The sequence below is a fragment of the Hydra viridissima genome, unplaced genomic scaffold (genome assembly GCF_058129835.1).
Source record: "Hydra viridissima isolate aposymbiotic clone 2 unplaced genomic scaffold, HvirCarnegie_v1 scaffold_17, whole genome shotgun sequence".
NCBI lineage: Eukaryota > Metazoa > Cnidaria > Hydrozoa > Anthoathecata > Hydridae > Hydra > Hydra viridissima.
In genome coordinates, this window is record NW_028324316.1 from 3341543 (window position 1) to 3362508 (window position 20966).

At 27.6% G+C, this 20966-nt stretch overlaps 1 protein-coding gene across 1 annotated transcript in view; it reads right to left on the reverse strand.

Annotated features, from left to right (window-relative positions):
- Nucleotides 1-191: 191 nt before the first annotated feature.
- Nucleotides 192-20966, reverse strand: part of LOC149877115 (E3 ubiquitin-protein ligase HECTD1-like) — a 189035-nt gene continuing 168260 nt past the window's right edge. Inside the window, exons 3-41 of the mRNA XM_090074536.1 lie at nt 20706-20918; nt 20330-20564; nt 17944-18171; nt 16314-16574; nt 15659-15929; nt 15132-15211; nt 14767-14865; nt 14364-14487; nt 12975-13294; nt 12663-12842; nt 11969-12461; nt 11658-11860; nt 11240-11380; nt 10968-11068; nt 10719-10836; nt 10389-10523; nt 10166-10308; nt 9931-10074; nt 9773-9853; nt 9469-9567; nt 9110-9285; nt 8583-8738; nt 5870-7568; nt 5608-5719; nt 5227-5383; nt 4738-4948; nt 4580-4646; nt 4263-4463; nt 3957-4128; nt 3686-3762; nt 3477-3604; nt 3252-3390; nt 3044-3103; nt 2744-2875; nt 1702-2264; nt 1527-1605; nt 1354-1447; nt 1062-1270; nt 192-564 (exon numbers count right to left, since the gene is read on the reverse strand). Of these exons, the coding sequence (XP_089930662.1) occupies nt 340-564; nt 1062-1270; nt 1354-1447; nt 1527-1605; nt 1702-2264; nt 2744-2875; nt 3044-3103; nt 3252-3390; nt 3477-3604; nt 3686-3762; nt 3957-4128; nt 4263-4463; nt 4580-4646; nt 4738-4948; nt 5227-5383; nt 5608-5719; nt 5870-7568; nt 8583-8738; nt 9110-9285; nt 9469-9567; nt 9773-9853; nt 9931-10074; nt 10166-10308; nt 10389-10523; nt 10719-10836; nt 10968-11068; nt 11240-11380; nt 11658-11860; nt 11969-12461; nt 12663-12842; nt 12975-13294; nt 14364-14487; nt 14767-14865; nt 15132-15211; nt 15659-15929; nt 16314-16574; nt 17944-18171; nt 20330-20564; nt 20706-20845 (8253 nt within the window). The 5' untranslated portion in view covers nt 20846-20918 and the 3' untranslated portion in view covers nt 192-339. The remainder of the gene's footprint in view (nt 565-1061; nt 1271-1353; nt 1448-1526; nt 1606-1701; nt 2265-2743; nt 2876-3043; nt 3104-3251; nt 3391-3476; nt 3605-3685; nt 3763-3956; nt 4129-4262; nt 4464-4579; nt 4647-4737; nt 4949-5226; nt 5384-5607; nt 5720-5869; nt 7569-8582; nt 8739-9109; nt 9286-9468; nt 9568-9772; nt 9854-9930; nt 10075-10165; nt 10309-10388; nt 10524-10718; nt 10837-10967; nt 11069-11239; nt 11381-11657; nt 11861-11968; nt 12462-12662; nt 12843-12974; nt 13295-14363; nt 14488-14766; nt 14866-15131; nt 15212-15658; nt 15930-16313; nt 16575-17943; nt 18172-20329; nt 20565-20705; nt 20919-20966) is intronic.

Below are 20966 nucleotides of genomic sequence, written 5' to 3' on the forward strand. Positions count from 1 at the left end.
ATTTCCATACTAAAAATTCCAAATGCACCACCATTGCTGCTTCTACCAATATTAACAACTTTAATATTTGTTATTTAGAAAAAATTGCATCGCACTTCACTACCTAATAATATTCTTGAAGGTACTAAACATAATTCAAATATTTATCTTGAACTGTTCTGAATAAAGCTCGAAAACGAATAATCATCAAATAATAAAAATATGTTCAGTTTTGTTTTATCAAAAAACACAAAATATACAATAAGCGTCATACATAGTTAGTAATGGATTAGTAGTTACATTCTTCGAGAAAATTCGGACCAGGCGTACAAACTCGCTATTAATTGCTATTTTTTAAGCTCAGTTAAGATGAAAACCTTTCTCTTTGGTAGCAGCGAGGAGTCTTTCTTTTAATAATTGTTCTGAAGAATATTCTGGTAATTTTAAATAATGAACACAAGTATTTACAGAAGGAAAGCTACCATCGCCTTCATCTTCTTTTTTAACAACCGTCAACCGAGGATGAAGATTAGATATTCCTCCTGGAGGAAGTGAAGAGCAACCGGTAGCGAATTGTAAAAAATCCTGCAAAAAGAAAATTGATTTTACGTGGTATTTTAATTGAATAATAATTAATAGTAATAATAATGATAATTAATAGTAATAATAATAATAATTAATAAAAATAATAATGATAATTAATAATAATAATAATAATAATAATAATAATAATAATAATAATAATAATAATTATAATAATAATTATAATAATAATAATGATAATGATAATGATAATTAATAATAATAATAATAATAATAATAATAATAATAATAATAATAATAATAATAATAATAATAATAATAATAATAATAATAATAATAATAATAATAATAATGATAATTAATAATAATAATAATAATAATAATAATAATAATAATAATAATAATAATAATAAAATAATAATAATAATAATAATAATAATAATAATAATAATAATAATAATAATAATAATAATAATAATAATAATAATGATAATAATAATAATAATAATAGAATGTAAACTAGTCTCATTTTTTTATACCTTACGTTCTTTTCCGTTCATGTCCAATAACACGTTTATAAAGCGCAAGAAACCAGGACTTTCCTTATGATACCCATATTTTGGTTCCGTAAAATTCATTAACTCCTCGCGCGTCCATTTAGGATTTTGCTCTCCACATAGCATCAATTGGAGTTCATTTGGTTTAAAAGTATGCAACTTTTCCATTGAAAACACTCTATTAAAACCAGCTAAAGACAAAATGTTAATGGTAAGTGAAGTGATGAACAAAACGTTAAAATATGGTTAAAAACTTTTAAATATGGTTAAAAACCTCTAAAAGCTTCAAGCTGCTGAGCAATCCCACGATGCATTGCCAAATCTATAAGTAATCTTATGTACTCCTCCGCATTTTCTTCAGTAACGGGCTATAAAGAATTAAACTATAAAGAATAAAAAAAGTAAACACCTTTAGATAAGGGACTGTTTTGAAAATTAGTATATTACCTCATTTGCACCACCTGGTTTTAGCTCTATAGAATGAAATCCATATACCGTAGAGGATGGAACATATTCAAATGTAAGGCTTAGGAAGAAAAAAGAATTGTTAAAAGAATTAAAAATCAAATGTTAAGTTGTTTTATGTAAACTTCATGAGTAAAACACAATAAATTATATTTACCCAAGATCATCAAGTTTACATTCGTGTCCATGCTCAGTAACAATCATTAGCTTTTCTAGCAACTCACTTTTTTGTGCACTAGTTAAATCTTTCTCGCTTAATATTGCATTTCGTTTTTTTATAAAGGTGCGAAGAACTTTTATAAAGCCACCCTTATCTGGATGGATTAGTTCAAAGTCATTTTCTGTGAGAACATCACTAAAATAGTGAGAGTCTAGCTTTTCAACATATTCAGTTTTTGTATCAAAAATATCATCAGAAGATTCATCAATACTTTGAAGACCATCAGTATATATGCTGTCACTTAAGTCAGATGCATTTGATAAGGTTCTGGACATATGGGAATATTTTCCTTTACCAGCACAAAGCATTTTAAAGAAAGGCTGAGAAAGAGGCAGATCCACAAGACGATTATCTTGCAAACATTTTGCAAGAAAAATTCCAAAAAATGCAAACAATTTGCATATCTCTTTCATTCTTTCAGAATTTTGAGGGTACGGGGCAGGGAACAAACCATGAGGATGTAAGCAATATCTATTAACTTCTACTAGCCTTTCCGAATCCTTAAAAATAAAGTTTTAAACCCCTAACTCAAAACACTTGAGAAAAAGAAAAAACAGCATCTAATAAACTGCAACAACAACAATTAATAATAATAATTGAAAATTAATGTTAATAATAATAATAATAATAATAATAATAATAATAATAATAATAATAATAATAATAATAATAATAATAATAATAATAATAATAATAATTAATAATAATAATAATAATAATAATAATAATAATAATAATAATAATAATAATAATAATAATAATAATAATAATAATAATAATAATAATAATAATAATAATAATAATAATAATAATAATAAATGTTAACAACAACAACAACAACAACAACAACAACAACAACAACAACAACAACAACAACAACAACAACAACAACAATAGTAAAAATAATAACAATAATAACAATAAAAAGTAGTAATTCATACGACATAAACATAAATAAAACACAAATTTAATAACGTACATCTATATGCAAAGATAACTGATCTGTTGTCACCCAAAGTGATAGATCATTAAGTTGCATTGATAATGCAACCAGGGCATAAAATTCTAAACTTGGACCAAGGCCAGTGCCTTCTTCTCCTTCAAACTCAACCTAAAAAATTGGCTACATTCTCAAAAACAAATCAAACATTTTTAATTTCAATATAGAAAAGTCAATTGAAAAACAAGCACTTTACATTTAAAGAAATGACAGAAAGTTAATTTTCAAAAAAATACAGATCACAATTAAGATGTAAGTCAACCAAAATAATTAATTCACCTCTAAGATGGCTTTACGTTCTGCATGAAAGTCCATCAACTTAATAGCAGTTTCTAGGAGCTGAAAAGAATAATTTAATATTTGGATTAGAATTCAAGCATCCTTAAACTTGCCCTTAATATAATAGAAATGCAGTAAATCATCTAATCAAAAAAGTACCAATTAAAGACAAACATTTATTACACTATTCTTTACATAAAAATTATACCTTTTCTCCTCGTGGTACAGTTACACGCTCATGCTTTAACCTGCCAAGCCTAAATTCCTGTGTTTCAAGTCTACGAGTCGGATGTCCTCGTGACCTCTCAAGGGCAGCATCTTGCATATTCTGAAGCCACACGATAGATCTGTTTTTATAAAAATGGTTACACTTTAAAAAAATAAAATTCAAAGTTTGAAATAAAAAAAAATAGGTAAAAGACAGAGTTTCAACCTTGAACATCCAAATGCAGTTGCCCTAAAAAAGAGTTTTCTTGTTTCAAATGGAAACAACATTGGATAATTGATTACTAGATATTCGCACCATAGTGGAAAAGAACCTGTTGTTAAAGCAAGAGGATCCTACATGAAAGAAAAATGTTTGTAAAAATTTTTTCTAACCAAATCCTTATGATTACCAACAATAACTCAATTCATTTGAACCTGAATCTGTTGCATCAACTTGTTTGTGAGCTTTTTAGAAAGATAATTTTCAGCGATTGCATCATTACGCTCTTCTTCTGAAAGAGAAGATAATTCTTAAAACAGTTTTTTTAAAATCTTCATAAAAATATAAATATAAAATAAGACATAAAAACCAAAAAAAGATAAAAAACTTTGATTTAAAACTTAGTATTGTAACTAAATACTAAAGGATAATAACTTTTTAAGCAGCTAACTAGGTCAAGTAATAATAATAAATAATAAAACCTACCAGCATACTCCATCTCTTCAGACAATCGAAACATTGACTTGATAACATCAAGAACATGATGAATAGTAGCTATGTCTTCAAGTGATTTTTGACCAGACGGCTTGATTTTAATACTACTATCTTCTGTACCAGGATTCTCAAATTCTTCATAAAGCTTATTTTTGGCATAATCCTACAAATAATTAATAACGACATGGAGTATCAACTACAATTAGGTTGCTCTTGAATGTTACAATAATATCAAAAAACATTTATAAAAGACTAACTAATCATCTCTGATGACCAGCAAACTAACATTAAAACTACCTTATAAGCTGCATATAGTGCTGCACAGTTTCGTTGTCTTCGACAAATTCTTGTACTACCAACAAGTTTCCATTTTTTTAAGAATTCATGACAACCATTTTGTTGCAAATAATTAATGACATCACTTTTAGGCAGCTCCAAGCTACCAATATTCCCTTTTACATAATCAACTGTCCACTTTATATTTGAAGAATAAACACACTAGAATATTAATGGTTATATATGAAATAATCTAAATTAAATGTGCAACTTTAAGATATTGTTTTAATTAAACAAACTAATAATGTTGAAAGATAATAAGTTTTAAAAATAATTACTGAATCTCTTTCAATACTGTTGTCATCTGTTAAATTGCTTCCTAGATCCCTTGGTTTGTATATTATTCTATAAACAACAAAAACATAGTTATGTAAAGAAAAAAAAATTCTTTTTAAAAAATGTAGAAGAAAGGAAATGAATGTTAAAAGTAGCTGACGTGTATATTGGTTCCCACACTTTTCTTAATTTATCATTGATGTTTGATCCTGTAACTCCATGTAAGACTAATGTCTGTAAGTATGAAAACACTGTAGCATCTGGATTGTCAAGAGGAATTTCAATTTCTTGACCACTTGCACTGGATAAACCACGAAGAAACAGCCTGATGTCAGAACTTTCGTTCGCTAAAGATTTTCTACATTCATCCACTAAAAATAGAGAGAAAAAAAAGGTTTAAATTTTATATTTTCTTATTATTTCTTTCTCCTTTTAAAACCATCTTTAGATTGTTGCATAGCAAAATACAATTTCTGAACTCAGTTTAGCAAGGCTTGCCTAGGGGCTTAAAAAACAACATGCCTAGAGGCTTAAAAAGGTTTATAACTGAAGTTTTAGCCTTTTGTTTTTAAATATATATATTTTTCTAGTTAATTTTTCTAGTTAATTTTTCTAGTTAGTCTAAGAAAACATTAGCAGAAACTGTTACCATTATCAGGGATTTGAATATCTTGAGTTTGCTGAACATTGACTCGACCTGGGCGTGGGTCAAATGCAGGGACCAACGCATTATGATGACATTTTATAACAAGATCATTGTCCCACATTCTTCGTTGATGATCATAATGACGCTCTAATCGTCCACCCTTAAGAGTTGTAAAGAGAAAATCATAACAGACAATTAACTAAGTTTAGTTATAAATTACTGTAACATATTTAAACGATTGTAACATTTAAATGATTGTAACATATTCAAATCATTGACAGAAGTAAAATATAAATTCAGATTTTTGAATATTAGGAGATTTTTTTAGCAAATAATGATTTAGTAAATAGATGATTTAGTAAACAGATTTACTAAAAATCTCACATGCATTGGCTCATAGACTTCTTCTTGATCATCTTCATTTTCAATGTCATCCTCATCAAACTCTTCATCTTCATCTTCTTCATTATCATCATCCATCTCCATATCTTCAACACTGTACATAATAAATTATCAATATTACTTGAATTTTTTCAACATAAATAGCCACATCATAAGAAAAACTATTTCATTGAAGCTAATAACAAACTAATAAAATACAAATGTAAAAAACAAAAACATTTATACAAAAAGAACTAAAATTTACATGTCATTTTCATCTTGTTCATCCTTTTCTTTTTCTGCAACACTTGGTTCATTTTCCTTAATTGTTTTCTTTGGATTTATTTTTTCTGAATGGTCATGCAGCATTTCCTCTAAAGTACATAGATCTTCTCCTTTTTCTACCTCACTTGGCTTTTGTTTAGTTACAGATTTCAGCTGAATTTTATTTGTATTACATGATTCTAGATTCTGTTTAGAAACCTTTGGACTTACTTTTATCGACATGGCAGTTTTTTTATTTTCAAACTCTTTGACAATTTCATTAATCTTTTCTGATACTTTAATTGAACGCTGTTTTATTTCTTTGCTTCCATTTTCATCAGCATTTACTTGAGGTTCATCATTGACAGAAGTCTCTTCAACTAAATTTGAAACATTCGTATTGAGTTTTTCATTCTCAGAAGAAGTTTGAATGGTTAACTGAGCATATTGCTTTTCTTGTGAGTTCTTCATACCATCGTTGAGCAAATTTGTTATCCTTCTATTACCATCCTCATTTGTTGGCTCACTAGTAAGAAGCTGCAAAACAGATTTAATGTTTTCTTCAGACATTTCATCTACAAGGTATACATTTTTTTCATCACTACCAGAATCATCTTGGTGAGCGTTTTTATTAATAACTTCATTTATTTTTCTATCAGATATAATTTCCCTATCATGGATATTGTATTCATTGTTATGAACTTCAACAATATTTTCATTACTACCTTCTTTATCAACTTCTGCCTCTTCATCAACTTCTGCCTCTTCATCAACTTCTGCCTCCTCATCAGTCTCAGAATTAGCCTCATTTGCTTCAGCTAAAAGATCTAAGACACTTGAGTCTAAAGGGTGTTGATTATCATTTAAAAAATTATTCTCAGCAACTGAAAATGAGTCAGCACCACGTTCAGTACCAAATACATCCGCCATATCTCCAGCAGTTTTAGAAGCATCACTTAACCTCATTGAATCCAAAACATTTGACATGGATGCTGTCATCTTTTGTATTTGTGTGAGGCATTCATTAGAAACTGAGTTAATTTCTTGCTTTTGAATAATATCTGTCCAATGTTGAACTGTTGCTGATTTCACCACAGAATTATCAAGATTTTCTACAATTGATTCAGATATGTTCCCATTTGGTGGTGTGTTTGGAGAAGGAGTATTTCCACCAGTATCTGGTAATGAGTTTTCCCTTGAACCTTCAGCTGTAGGTGTAGGTTGGCCTTTTGATAAATATAAGTTACTTCGGAAGGGTTTTGTGGCAGTCTTAAGCTGATCAACACGCAAGCAGGCAGCTTCTACTAATGCATTGGCAACAACATCAGAAGAAGATGAATCAAGTAGATCTTCTACAGCCATTAAAAACTGTAAATTTGCTATATCCAAGCGGGACCCTATCTGTACTTGTTGCTGATCTTCATTTCTGTTAGATGTACTTTTAGATTGCAAAATGTCTTTTTTTCCTGCTAATTGATTGTCACTTGAAGAACGCTTCCCAAATGACATCACCACCTGACGCAAAGCACTATCCAAAGTTGTTTGTCGATATTTATTACTTTCATTTTTATGTCTTTTTTCTGCTTCCAACATGGCAACTTGAACATTTGGGTCAGAGATATCTACAACTTTGACATTTAAGTTATTCTCAATATTAGTTTTTGATGTGAAATTTTCAGCCCAAGAAACATCAACCCAATCTAAAAAGTATATTTATTTACAGTTGACTACTAACATTTACACATTGAAGATTACGCAGTGAAAAATGTTAAGCTGTAAAATTAAGCAGTAAAAGTATTAAGTATTACGTTATTTACAAATATTTACAAAAAATATTAAAGTATTAATATTTTTTGTAAATATTTGTTAATAATGTAGATTTTTGTCATCCTTTGCCAACATTTAGAAAAATAACAGACAGGAATTCATGTCTCCCATCTTCAAATTGTTAAGCACCAGCATTTTGTTTTTCAGGTAATAGCTAATAATAATGAATAAAGTAGCAACTTCTATATTAGTCATTTGAAATTAATCTAATTTATAACAATTTATATATTTAGATATACAAAGTTATAAGATTTGAGATAATAATGAATAAAGTAGTAACTTCTATATTAGTCATTTGAAATTAATCTAATTTATAATTATTTATATATTTAGATATACAAAGTTATAAGATTAGAGAAAAAAATTTGTGTTACCTTACATGCCTTCATTTCAACCCTTCAAGACATTGCAAAAATTTGAAGAAAATTGCTATGCAATTAATTTACTAACTTTTTTTTACAAGAATAACAAATTATGCATGCATATAAGCTTAAGTCAAACTACAAAATTTTGTTGTTTTAAACACATGAAGTTTTCTATTTAATTAAATTTCAGAAAACTTGATTTATCTTATTTGTTATTATTTGCTATCAACAAAAAAAAACATACAAACACCAATACTGAAACAGAAAACAATAAAAAATATAAATAAACTTTTCCTAGTTTTCTTTTTGAGTAAAGATATAAGCTAATCAACATAAAGTGCTGACTTAAAGAAAAATGAATACAGAAATAATTTTATCAGTTCAATAATAAATAGGCTTTTGATTAATGCAAAAAAATATAGTTTTTTTCTATAAATTTGTTTTTCAATAAGATACTGAACCTACTATACTTTTACAAAACGAACTTTTGCTAAAAATAAATACAAATTATAAAAAACTTACCAGTATCATTTTTGTTTGCTTTAGATTTAAAACAGGAACGTTCCCTTAGTGATTTCCAATCAGAACTTTCCTTATTACTAAGAGCCATATTCCGTAGGATTTGTGTACGGTAAACAGATCGATGTCGCTTTTGATTAACGCTTTCATGAGATAAACCTAAATAAAAAAACAATAAACACCAATGTTATTAGATGTTTATCAATATTTATGGTTTAAAACTTACTACCTTTTAAGAAATCTAATAAATATAAAAATGAAGACTTATAGACAGGATTTTTTTAAAGTTTAAAAGTTGAACAGGTATTGAAAAAATTTTAAAAAAAAACAAGCAACACAAATTCTGAAGATGCTGAAAATCACAACAGCAATTTAAAAAACTTACTGATAAATTATATTTAAGATTAAAACAAAAACAGCAAGAAAAAACTTTAGTATCAACTGATCAACATAAAAATTTAGATAAATTTCTCTTCTATAAAGTGAAAAACAAGGTAAATCAACTTGAAAACTAAATGACAGGTACATGCCTTGTAATTTATCCAACACTCCTGTAACTTTGCCATAGATTTCAAATCCAGAAACTGATAAGTAGTGTGTTTGCCCACTTGCATTAGGCCCATTTTGTTGCAAACGGAAAAGATGCCAGCCTTCCATTTCATTAGATACTGATTCTGGTAACTGAAGATGCCAAGTAGCAGTAGAACTGGAAAGTATGAGAAACATTTGTATTTTTAAAGTATAAGGAAAAAAAAGGAAAATTTAAAAAAGTTAGAAATTTCTTTAAATAGAATATCAAATTTTTATTAAAAATTGTTTCAAGTTTTTTAAAAATAAACTCCTAGATTTAATACTTTTCAAATTTTTAGTATAAATGAAAAAAATATACCCTGGTTCTTTTAGGCTTTCATCATTTTCATGCACTTTGAAAGTCAACCAGTCAACACCATCCTTCGAGGCTTGAAATAACCAATTACGAAGAGCAGACCTACATAATTATGCAATCAATAAACTATTAAAAATGTAGAAGAAAACTTTTTATCAATATATCTTATACAACAGAGCTTGATTTCAAATATTGACTATAGAATTTTAAACTCCATCCACAATCCAAATTTATTATTTTAAGTCACCATAAAAACTTTTAAAAATATTTAAAATAGCTAGCTAGTTCAGCTCAAAGCATTAAGTACCTTCCATATCCTCGAGCATGGCGCAAAGTATATGCTGTTGGGATAACATAAACTCCAAGTTCAATAGAAAACCATGCTGACCTATTATAAAAATTAAAAATTAGTAAAAAAAATTTTTATATAATAAAAGGTCACAAATAAAGGAATATGATAAGTACTTGTCATCATTTGTATGGCAGTTGACTGGTGTGGACTCTCTACCAATTATCTCTTCTAGATGACCATATGGGAGATCTTTGCCTTCTGATGAGTTGATTAATACAATGTTATGAGATCCTGGATTGACCCAATCTTTCACTGACCTACAAAGTTAGGGAAATTTATTTTAATCATTTTTTTAAATTTCTACTGAAATAAATTCTCTCAATCAAATAAACAGAATAAGCATCATACTTTCCATTTGTTCCTAACCAAAAAATAATTCCATTTTCATCAAAATCACTCTCATATTCAAAGACAATAGGTGAAGGGTTTTCTTTAAACTGCTTAACAAATGAAAAGGACTGCCTTTCAAAGTCAAACCACTGTTTTGCAACCTATTACAGAATGATTAATTCAAGTAGTAGGGAATATAAACATAAAATATTATGACAAGCTACAAATAATGATTTTATACCATTTTTGTCAGAAACTTCTCCACTTCTTTCACAGTTGTTAGTGGTTCCATTTTGATATATCTCCCTGATTTATCAATCAAATTTATTGACTGGCTTCCACAATCAAGTTTAAATCGAAGTCGTCGTAATAAAATCTAGCAAGATATAAAGAAAATCATTTTCACAAAATATATTTAAAAAACTCTTTACTTATAAACCCTCTTATTATGAAAATGCAAATGTTTCTTTTTGTAATGATAGTATTAATTAGGACCAAAAAAGACCAAAAATGATATAAAACACTATTTATACAGCTATAGAGTGAGAAAAAAGACCAGATAACTACTCACCTGCAAACCTGAACCACCACCAATGCTTTCATATGTTATTACAGGCAGCTTTTCAGAGGACTCCAATACCATAATTAGCTTCTGAACAAAGATCACAGCAGGGCTAACCAAACTTGTTCTAAAAGGTTTTAAGAATGAATACCATAAAACAATCAACAGTTAAAATTATAAAACACAAATTGCATTTTAAAATTTCACAAGAGAAGCAACTCTTTGGTAAATCTAAGCAAAACCAATATATATCTTTACCTGTCTCTATCCTTTAAAACAGCAGGAAAATCAAAGAAATTTTTTTTAAAAGTATCAACCACACTTGGATTTTCTTTTAAAAATGTAGATGAAGAAAAAGCCTATAGAAAATATTTTTTGAACTAAAAAATGGTTTGAATATCTCTAAGACCAGAAAATGTGTAAAACTAAAAAACAAAAAAAAAACAAATAACACCAACAACAACAACAACAAAAAGATAGCTATTTCTTTTACAAGCTTCAATTTTAGTCAAGTGTAAGAAATTACAAACCTTATTTAAGCAATTATTTAGAGCAGTGACTAAGCCACTAGTTTGAATCTCGTAAGCTGAAAGCATGGGTTCTTCCTGAAGTAATATGGAGAGCTCTTGCAAGGATTTTTGAAGCATCTCTTTGTAATTATCATTTGAATCCTTAAAGACACAGAAAAAACATTTAAAATAAATTTTTAAAAGTTAGTTTTTCTTAAATAACTTTTTCTATATATATATATATATATATATATATATATATATATATATATATATATATATATATATATATATATATATATATATATATATATATATATATATATATATATAAAATTATATAAATCTGTTTTACCTAATTCCTTTAAGAAACTATAATAATTAAATGCTTCTAAATATCAATCAGTCCATAAAAAAAGAGCATCTTTTTCAGACTTACTTCATTTAACAATAAAGATTTGTTTAGATTCTTGCTGATCTTATGGAGTGTTGCTATTGAACCATGTGGTGTCATATCAGCATTTTTGAAGTATTTGCAGTAGATATTATGAGCCATTAGTGCCAATTTCATGCGAACTTGATCTTTTTTAGACTGAAACTTTTTTCCAGATTTATTACTCCATGAATAAGCAAAATCAGGACCTAAAAGTAAGCTACTACAAAACACCACAAATTTACTGATAAAATAAATTTAAAACTTGTGAAAATTTTGTTAAACCTAAATGAAAACATATAATAAAAATTTAATACCCAATGATGTTTCAGCAGTAAAAGTATGTTTTGTTCCACGATTAGACTCAAACAAAAATCCTGGAAGTTCTTCTTTTAAAATAGTAGTTTGCTGACCATCAGTATTTACAATACTTAACTGATTTTCCAGCTGACAACTTAATGCCCAGTTTCCAACTGTTATAGTTGACCCTCCTACAGAAGAAAGTATCGGCTGGCTAACAACTGTTGATGGTATAGCACTTCTAACTCTTTGCAATTTATCTAAAAATTCAGTTCTACTTTCTGAAGTGCTGGAGCCAACTTCCGGACTACCACTGGAATACATTGTTGCGAGCTTATTATCAAGAACAAAACGAAACCACCCATTACTACCGTTAGATAACTCTATTGCACAAAAATCACTCCATAAATAAAGACAATCACGACCTCTGGCTATGCACCATTCATGCCAGTGATATGCATGACTATGTAGTAGCTTAACTGCATCTTCAAGTGGAATAGTAGGTTCAACCTTTAAAGAGAAAACTTCTAATAGTAGACATGTATTCAAAAGACAAACATTAAAAAATAAAATGATCACTTTAAATTAACTTTCAAATAATATTTTTCTAGATCAAAACATTAATACCACACTTTCATCTTTTTTACATGTTCTGATTATGTTTTGTTCTCATAAAAAAAACTCTAAATAAAATAAAGTATTTATACATACCATTTTGGACACATTTGCATCAATTAACTGCTCTTGATTTTGATGATCTACTTCGCTTGCCATTTCAGTTATTTTTTGCAACACTCCAAGCCTCACAAAATGAATAAGAAATATTCCTTCCCCTTTGCTCATCATATCTTGAACACAGTGAAAAGCAGTAAAGTGTCCTTCATCATCTCCCTTTAAATAACATTAAATAAAAAAATATCAACAAAAAAAGAAGAGATAAAGAAACTTAATTTAAATGATTTAAATTGGATAAAACAATGATCAAGGGAAAAATAGAGATCAAAAAAAGTTTTCTAGAATTACTTCTGTAGCGAGTGCTGTTGCTACTACATCAGCTAATTGAGCAGCTACACTTCCTGAGGCTAACTCTGCCATTAAAGATGCAGGAATAAAATTAATCATCTTTTTTAATTCTGACAATGTGGCTTTTTTTATTGATATTACTAGAGAATTCTGATAAGTTGAAGCAAACACAGGAACCAATCGCTTCATATAAACAGGAACCATTTCTGGATCACCTTTTAACTTATCATCTTTTTCTGAAGTCTCAACTACTGATATTTTTTCTTCATTAGAATCTTTAGTTTTGTTTTGGATACTATTTGATGATTCTATCCACTCACCTTGAAATAAAAATGTTAAATCCATTTAAATATCTAAATGTCTAGAAGATATTACACATATAAGTACTTATACTTGGTTGTAAAAGATTTTTTGTAAATTTGAAATAATATTTAACACATGTTTCTTGTACTTCTTTTTGTTTTTTGTAATTTATCATTTTTTACTGTTTTTACATTATGCTTTAACTTGCTTCTTAAAACCAAATAATTACATAATTAACACTAGAACTACCAAGCCAGTCAAAATGACTGGTTTCAATTTTCAAGCAAGAAAATTACCCATTACAAATAAACATTTTTTTACAACAACTGCATGACTTTTCTAGATATTTGATAGTAATAAATTTTGTAAATTGTTTTTTTTTTAATATGCATTCCTATTACAATTATTTAGTGCTATACCTATTTATACCGGCACCAGTCAAATGACTGCTGCCTCAAAGTCTAGACTATATCAAAGATGGGTCTATATCAAAGTTATAGACATAAAAGTGAACATAAAGACAAAACAATTTTACGATTTCTTTTCTACCTACTGATTTTCTTTACATAAACACTTCTCATTTATTCGTTGATGTTCATTCGATGTGCATCTTCGATGTGGAACTTTGTGCAATTTTGTGAAAAATTTTTGTTTTTCAGTTTATATTACTGTTTTGTGGATTAAAACTTCATTTTATCTGTGAGATAAGAAAAATATACAGTTTTCTATCGGTTATTAGTTGTCTCCTTAGAGTTCTCCCCATTTTCATGATTAATTTTTATTTTAGTATCAATTCCAGCCAATGGATATTCCAAATAATATTGCGAAATTATTAGAAAAAAAAATGATATTCCAAATTAATGATATTTTATTTTAAAAAGTTGATGATATAATAATTTTTATAGAGACAATCCATAAAAAAAATGTTTAGCAAAATCAATTACTTGGTACTTGTCAACCAGTCATTTTGACTGGTTTTGGTAAAAGTAGGTATAAATTTTTGCCCGTAGTTCTAGTGTTAAGGTAGATCAACAGTTAAATTTAGGAAACAAATTTTTTTAAGAGATGTTATTATAAACTACACACCAGGAGTTTGAAGTATTTTCACAACTTCCTTATGACCTTCATCACTTCTTTCACGGGCTTTATCCAAAGGAGTCTTTCCATCTTCATCACGCAGTTCAGGATTAGCACCATAATGAAGAAGAACCTGTATCCAAAGAGTTTATAAGACAAGATATATAAAATACCAAAGCTATACACATGAACATTGAAATGTTTTGAGCTTTTAACATTAAAGAACTTCCATCCTTCAATTTGTTTGATTAGTAAAGGGGATTAGCATATGAAATGTGATGTAAGATTTATTAAAAGTATTATGGAACAAATGAAATAAATTAAGATTACAACCAATTATATGCAACAACTATGCTAATAAATGAAATGTAAAGTGTTGCATATAAAGTCATTTTTTGTAGAACTAATGTACCTTGGCTACTGCAGGTCTTCCAAAACAGGCAGCATAATGTAATGAAGATGATCTTTGACCACGATTTACATCAGATCCCTTCTCACAAAGATACTCTACCTATCAAAACAAAAACTCATGTACCAACTACAATGTTAAAAACCAAATACCAACTAATTTAACAAATAATTGCTCAACTATTTTATAAAAAGTTAAAAAACTTTAACATTTGTTTTTGAACTTTGTTAACATAATTTTATATATTATCAAAACTTAATAAATACTATTTTACACATTACTAATATATTAACATAATCATTAGAATTTTTGAAACTTTTTTTTAAAAATCTATATTTTAAAAATTAACAAATAAAGATTACTGTTACCATTTGCAAGGTTCCAAAAGCAGATGCCCAGTTAAGTAAGGTCTGCCCAACATCATCCATGAAATTTACATCAAATGAATCTTGATAATTAAAAAATATATATATATTTATTTTTGAAAGTAAATTTTACCAACATTTAAATATAAAAAATTATATTATTAGTAGAAAATAATACTATAAACTATTAATGTAAAAGATTGTTAGCAAATAAAGCATTTGTATTAAAGGAGTCACTAAAGAATTTATTGCATATTTTCTTTAAATTATATAGAAGCTTGTTTTACTTTTGTTTTGTTTTGTTTTTTAAACAATTTTTATAAGTTCTTGTAACTTTTGAAAGTTATGTAGAATTCTTTTGAGCTCAAACTCAAATTAATTCTTAATCTAAGTTCACTTAACTTAGGGAAATAATATTTTAAAATGGAAAATATTTTTTTTCTTACAACTTCTAAATAGATAATATTATAAAAATATTTAAGCTAAAATAACAATAATAACTTAAGAATGAGAAAAGAAGTCTTATTTACTGGATTCCACAGCTTCAATAAGAGCATCAGTATCTTTGCTGCGTATACAATCAATCAAGTGGCGATGAGATTTTTCACCAGCTGTATCATTTTTTCTTGAACTAGATAATTGACTTCGAGTCGTAGTGGGATAGGACTTGGGTAGAGCATCTCTGCCTTCAAAGAGGAGAATCAGAAGAAAATCTACAAGTCTCATTATATCAAGTACACAACGCTCATCTCCTTTCATTGCAGTTTCAATTGCTTCAAGTAGATTTGATCGTAACAAATCCTGAAAAAGAAAGTTTGCCACCAATTAAAATTTGCTAATTTCTCTTTTTTTTTCAACAAATAAAGAAGTGTAAATTTATGATCATTTTACCTCTAAAAATTGAAATAAAAAGGTATCAAAAATCTTTTTTAAATTAAAGTTAATAGTATGTAAAAATATTTCATTAAAATTTTATTTAAAAAGCTTTTTTTTTTTTTTTTCCTTCTTTAAAAAAAAACAAAACAAAAAAAACAACAACTAATCTTTCAGCATTCTCAAGAATGAAAACCCATCCAAACATTCTCATGGAAGTATATAGGAAATCATCCTATTTGAACCTCTGAAAGTACACTTAATAAACTAAATGATTGAAGATCAAAAATCAAAAATAGAATAATTACATACATGAGTTACACCAGGTGAGCCACGGCAGAGCATCAACAGAACACTGACTATTATTGAAACATTTCCAGAGCTATTCCGCAACTCTGATATGCCAGTATTGAGATTATTGGATGAATTTGAACTACAAGAAGCTGCAGCACTTATTAGCTTTTTAAGCAGTTCTTCAGTAAGTCCATGCTTGGCTAGAGGTGCTGGGTCAACACCACGTCTAATAAAACGATCAGTGACACATGCAAAGCATTTTAGTGATGAATCAGCAACCTAAACCAAACATAGTTTACTTATTGATGTAAATCTTTAAAAACAGGTCAAACAACACTTCAAAATTTCATGCAGAGGCTTACATCAAAAATGCTTGATGAATTGTAAGCCTCTGCGTCTTGAAATAAATTTTTTAACAAGAAATAACAAGGCTCAGTCTTGTCATTTTTTCTAGGACTGAACGGTTTTTTTCTTTATTGAAATATTCAAGATATTTTCAAAAAAATCTTGAAAAATTGAAAATAAAAAGAAAGTTTTCTTGATATTTCTTAAACAAATCAAGAAAAGAATAAAAAAAGTCTTGAAATTAATCTAGAAATAATTTTTTTTGCAAATGCTGATGCTTAATGCTTAGTATGAATATAAACATGTCAGACCATAAACTTTTGCTGTTTTAAAGGTACAAAGAGTTAAATTTTAACAAATTTTAGTTAACTTGATTTATTGAAAAAAAAATTAATACAGAAATTTGGAATTTGCTCATTATTATCTTTATTGATGGAAAAACCAAACACTTAAGCTTAATGGATTTAGTAAACTTAAAAAATTTAAACCATCACCAAATATTTAAAAATAAATTTTTTTAACATGGTGGAAGTTACGTGTTTAGCAAGAAAAGAAAACATTTTTTAAAAAGTATGAACCTAACCTGATTTCAAAACAACTATAGAAAACACAAATGATTTAAACTGCTGCTGAACTTTAGGGGACACTTGTAGAATAGAGCTCATAAAACAGCATATCTTGGTGAATTATGAATTGCCTAAATATTGTTTGTTTAAGTAATTCACAATCCACTAAAACTAGTTATTGTAAAACTGATTGCTTTGTCCAAAGATTTCTTCCTTTGAGGATTTTTGTAAAACCTTTTTGCAAATCGCCAAGCATCTCTTTTTTGGTCCTAAGAGTGTTAAGATTGCAAAAGGCAAAAGATATAATATTAAATAAAAACAAACAAACTGAGACCTTGAAAGGATTTGCAAAAAAATTCACTTCCTGACAAATTGAGTAATAAAACCAGAAAAGCATAGCATGAAACATGATATTTTTAATAATCACAAAAAGTATTTATTTGTAATACACTACTAAGTGTACATTGTAAAAACTTACTGCCTCCCATGTCCAGAATAAAAAATTATTAAACTTTTTTAGTTGCATTTTTTTTTCACAATACAATTTTTAGCCAAGAAGAAGAAAAAAACTAAATTATTAAAGTCTAAATCAGGCGAGTTACTAAGGTCTGACTGTTTAATACTAAGTCTGGAAGAACCAGGTCAAATTTATCAAAACTGATAAACTAATACAAAATATAACTATTCTTTTATTAAAGTAAATGTTATAAATAAAATATATATAAAAATAAGCATACATAGTTGTCATCGTGATGCAGCAGTTTGGATAATGAGTCCATGCATGATTCTAGAGTTTCATCAGTTGTTTCCATTTTTCCACACAGCCGTGCTACAACTGACATAGCAGAATGAAGTGTGTCTTTATGGATCTGAGTGCTGTACTCACGAATAAATGTCAGCATGCTGCTCAAACCACCAGCCTCATAAATGGCACCAGCTTCTCTTGTACACATTAGTTCCAGTACCTAAAACACCACATTTCAAGTGCATCTTATAAAATATTTTAAAATATTTAAATAGGTACAACACTAAAATGAAAATAGACATAAATGCTAAAAAAGAGAATTTCAAAAGTGTAAAATGCTAGAAAATATATAAACATATATAGAGAAAAAAAATCACTTTGCTTGAACTGGCATATGGAATATCTTGCATAGTGCAGGATTGTTTTTCTCTGAAAACTCTCTGCTCTATACTAGTAAAAAGCTCTGATTCAACCAATAGCACATTATAAAATATTTGGGATGGCTTTTATATTATAAACTATTTCCATCTAAATATTGACTATTGACAAAAAATATAATACCTTCTGTTAATTGTAAAAATATTTAATAATTGAAAATTGTAACCTTGATGTTATAAATGTCAGAATAAAAAAAACTCAAAGCAGTAAAATTTTAGAATAGAATAAAAGAATATTTTAAATTGTATTTAAAACAATTTTGAGAACATTTTTACTAAATTTTATTTGTGTTTTAAAAATGTAAGAACCAAAAATTTACAAAAAAATTTTGGATAACTTAAAAATACAAACAAATTTGTTGCTTAAAGGCCAAAACGAATTGCTTTAGAAAAATGATTATTATTTTTTTAATGATTTTGTTGTTACATAAATTTTTTACCATTCATAGCTTCAATCCATGTAAATTCAATTGATCATGAACTAATTTTTTTTTTAACTTTTTCATTTCTTTCATATTTAAAATGAACATAATTTTTAGAAAATTTTTGAAATTTTGAAACTTTTTGTCAAGGTCATACAATCATCATTCAAGGACCAATAAAATATACTTAAATAATACAAATATGCCATTTTGCTGGATTTAAACATAAAGTTTAAAAGAATGAATTTAAACCCATGTTTTGAATCTGGATATTTGACTTTAATGATAAATAAAAAAGCACTCTAACATTTTGCGTTATGTTTTGATTTGGCATTAAATGTTAAACTACTAAGTTTTAAGCATCAAATAAACTAGCATTTAATTTAGAAAAAATGTTTCTGATGGAATGCCAAAAGTCAATGGATGGTTTAAAAAAACAAAAAACTTTATGTTTAGTCTTAAGTTTTTTAATTAATTATTGTTAACTCTAGTTTTTAAACTGTTGAGACAACCCCAAAACATTTCCTATGCAGTACAGAAACATATTTAAAGAAAGCTTAATGCATGAGATCCTGATTTTATTACAAGTATAAAGATTTTCCAACAAGACAATATGCCCCACAATTTGCCTAAATTTATTACAAAAAGTATATCTATATATTTATAAATATTTTAAAAAATATATCTAAATATGTTTTTTAGCAAAAATATAAAACTTCCATAGAATTCAATGCTTTCTCCATAAGACTTAAAATTCAAAAAGTAAGTTTATCACCTGAGAGGAAATGGCACTGAAAATACAATAAAGTAAACAAAATGAATATTTTTGAAGAGCAAAAGAAATGTTTGCTATTGTCAATATGACTGAATAATATTCTCACCTTACTTGAACCCCAGTAACAAAATCTCATTAACTAATCAAACTAATAATCTACCTAATGAAATATCAAAAAATAATAAAAAAATTATGAAGGAATAGTCTATTTTTAAAAATGCACAGTGTTTCCATTATGCATTCAGCACTATATAGCTGAAAAAAATTACATTAATAAGTGTAACATTTAATTACAAAACCAGTCATACTGTGTTTTATGAATTGGATTAAAAAGCCTTTCAAAAGTGCGAATAGTCATTTTCAGCAAAAAGCTTTGGATAAAATGTTAAATATTATCTTATAATAAAATATTGCTAAATATATTAAAATGTATATTTTAGTATATTTAGCAATATTTTATTATAACTTCTCTGCATATTTGTAAAGCTTTTCTGTTAACTAAAAAAAAAAAAAAGTTGAATCAAAAAAACTTTTGGTCCTCTTCTAGCATTCAGTAATTTGTCTTTTGAAATAGTTTTACAGAAAAAACTGCCTTCTAGGAATAGGCAAATAAAATAAAAGACAAACATTTTATAACTATAAGACAACAAGAAGAGAAAGACAAGCATTTTATAACTATAAGATAACAAGTAGAGAAAGACAAGCATTTTATAACTATAGGAAAACAAGTAGAGAAAGACTAACTTTAACGCATTGTTCAGCAAGATCTTTACTTGTCCGAGAAGATATGTCTACCAAAACAAGTCTTGCACATAATGCTTTTACAGCTCCATCCACTGTAACAATGCGTCGAGAACATTCAGCAGATACATCAAGATAATATGTTATTGCTCGAGCAGTTACTTCTAAAATACTATCAGGTGAAGTATCATCCATGAAAATATGGCATAGTGCAGGTAAAAATGAACGAGGAGGGCAACTAAATAAAAAGAAAACAGTTTAGCCCTAATAAATAATAAAAACTGCACACACACACACACACACAAAACACACACACACACACACACACACACACATAATCAAAACTACCTTTTAAGACAAAATTAATATTTAAAACTACCTTTCAAAACATCGATCAACATTATCAGACATTAACAGCAGCATACAAAGTTGTTCCAGAGCAATTATTTGCATATCCCGCTCATCACCACTTCCTGTGGATAGCCACTCCAATAATATCTCAGGATCAATCTCTGACATTTCAACCAGTTGATTAAAACATTTAATATTCTTTTGTTATTTGTACTTCAATAGTTGTAAAGTTTTCTGATTACTAAGAAAATAAGAAACAAACTAAGTACTTTTGAAAAAATGTCAATAG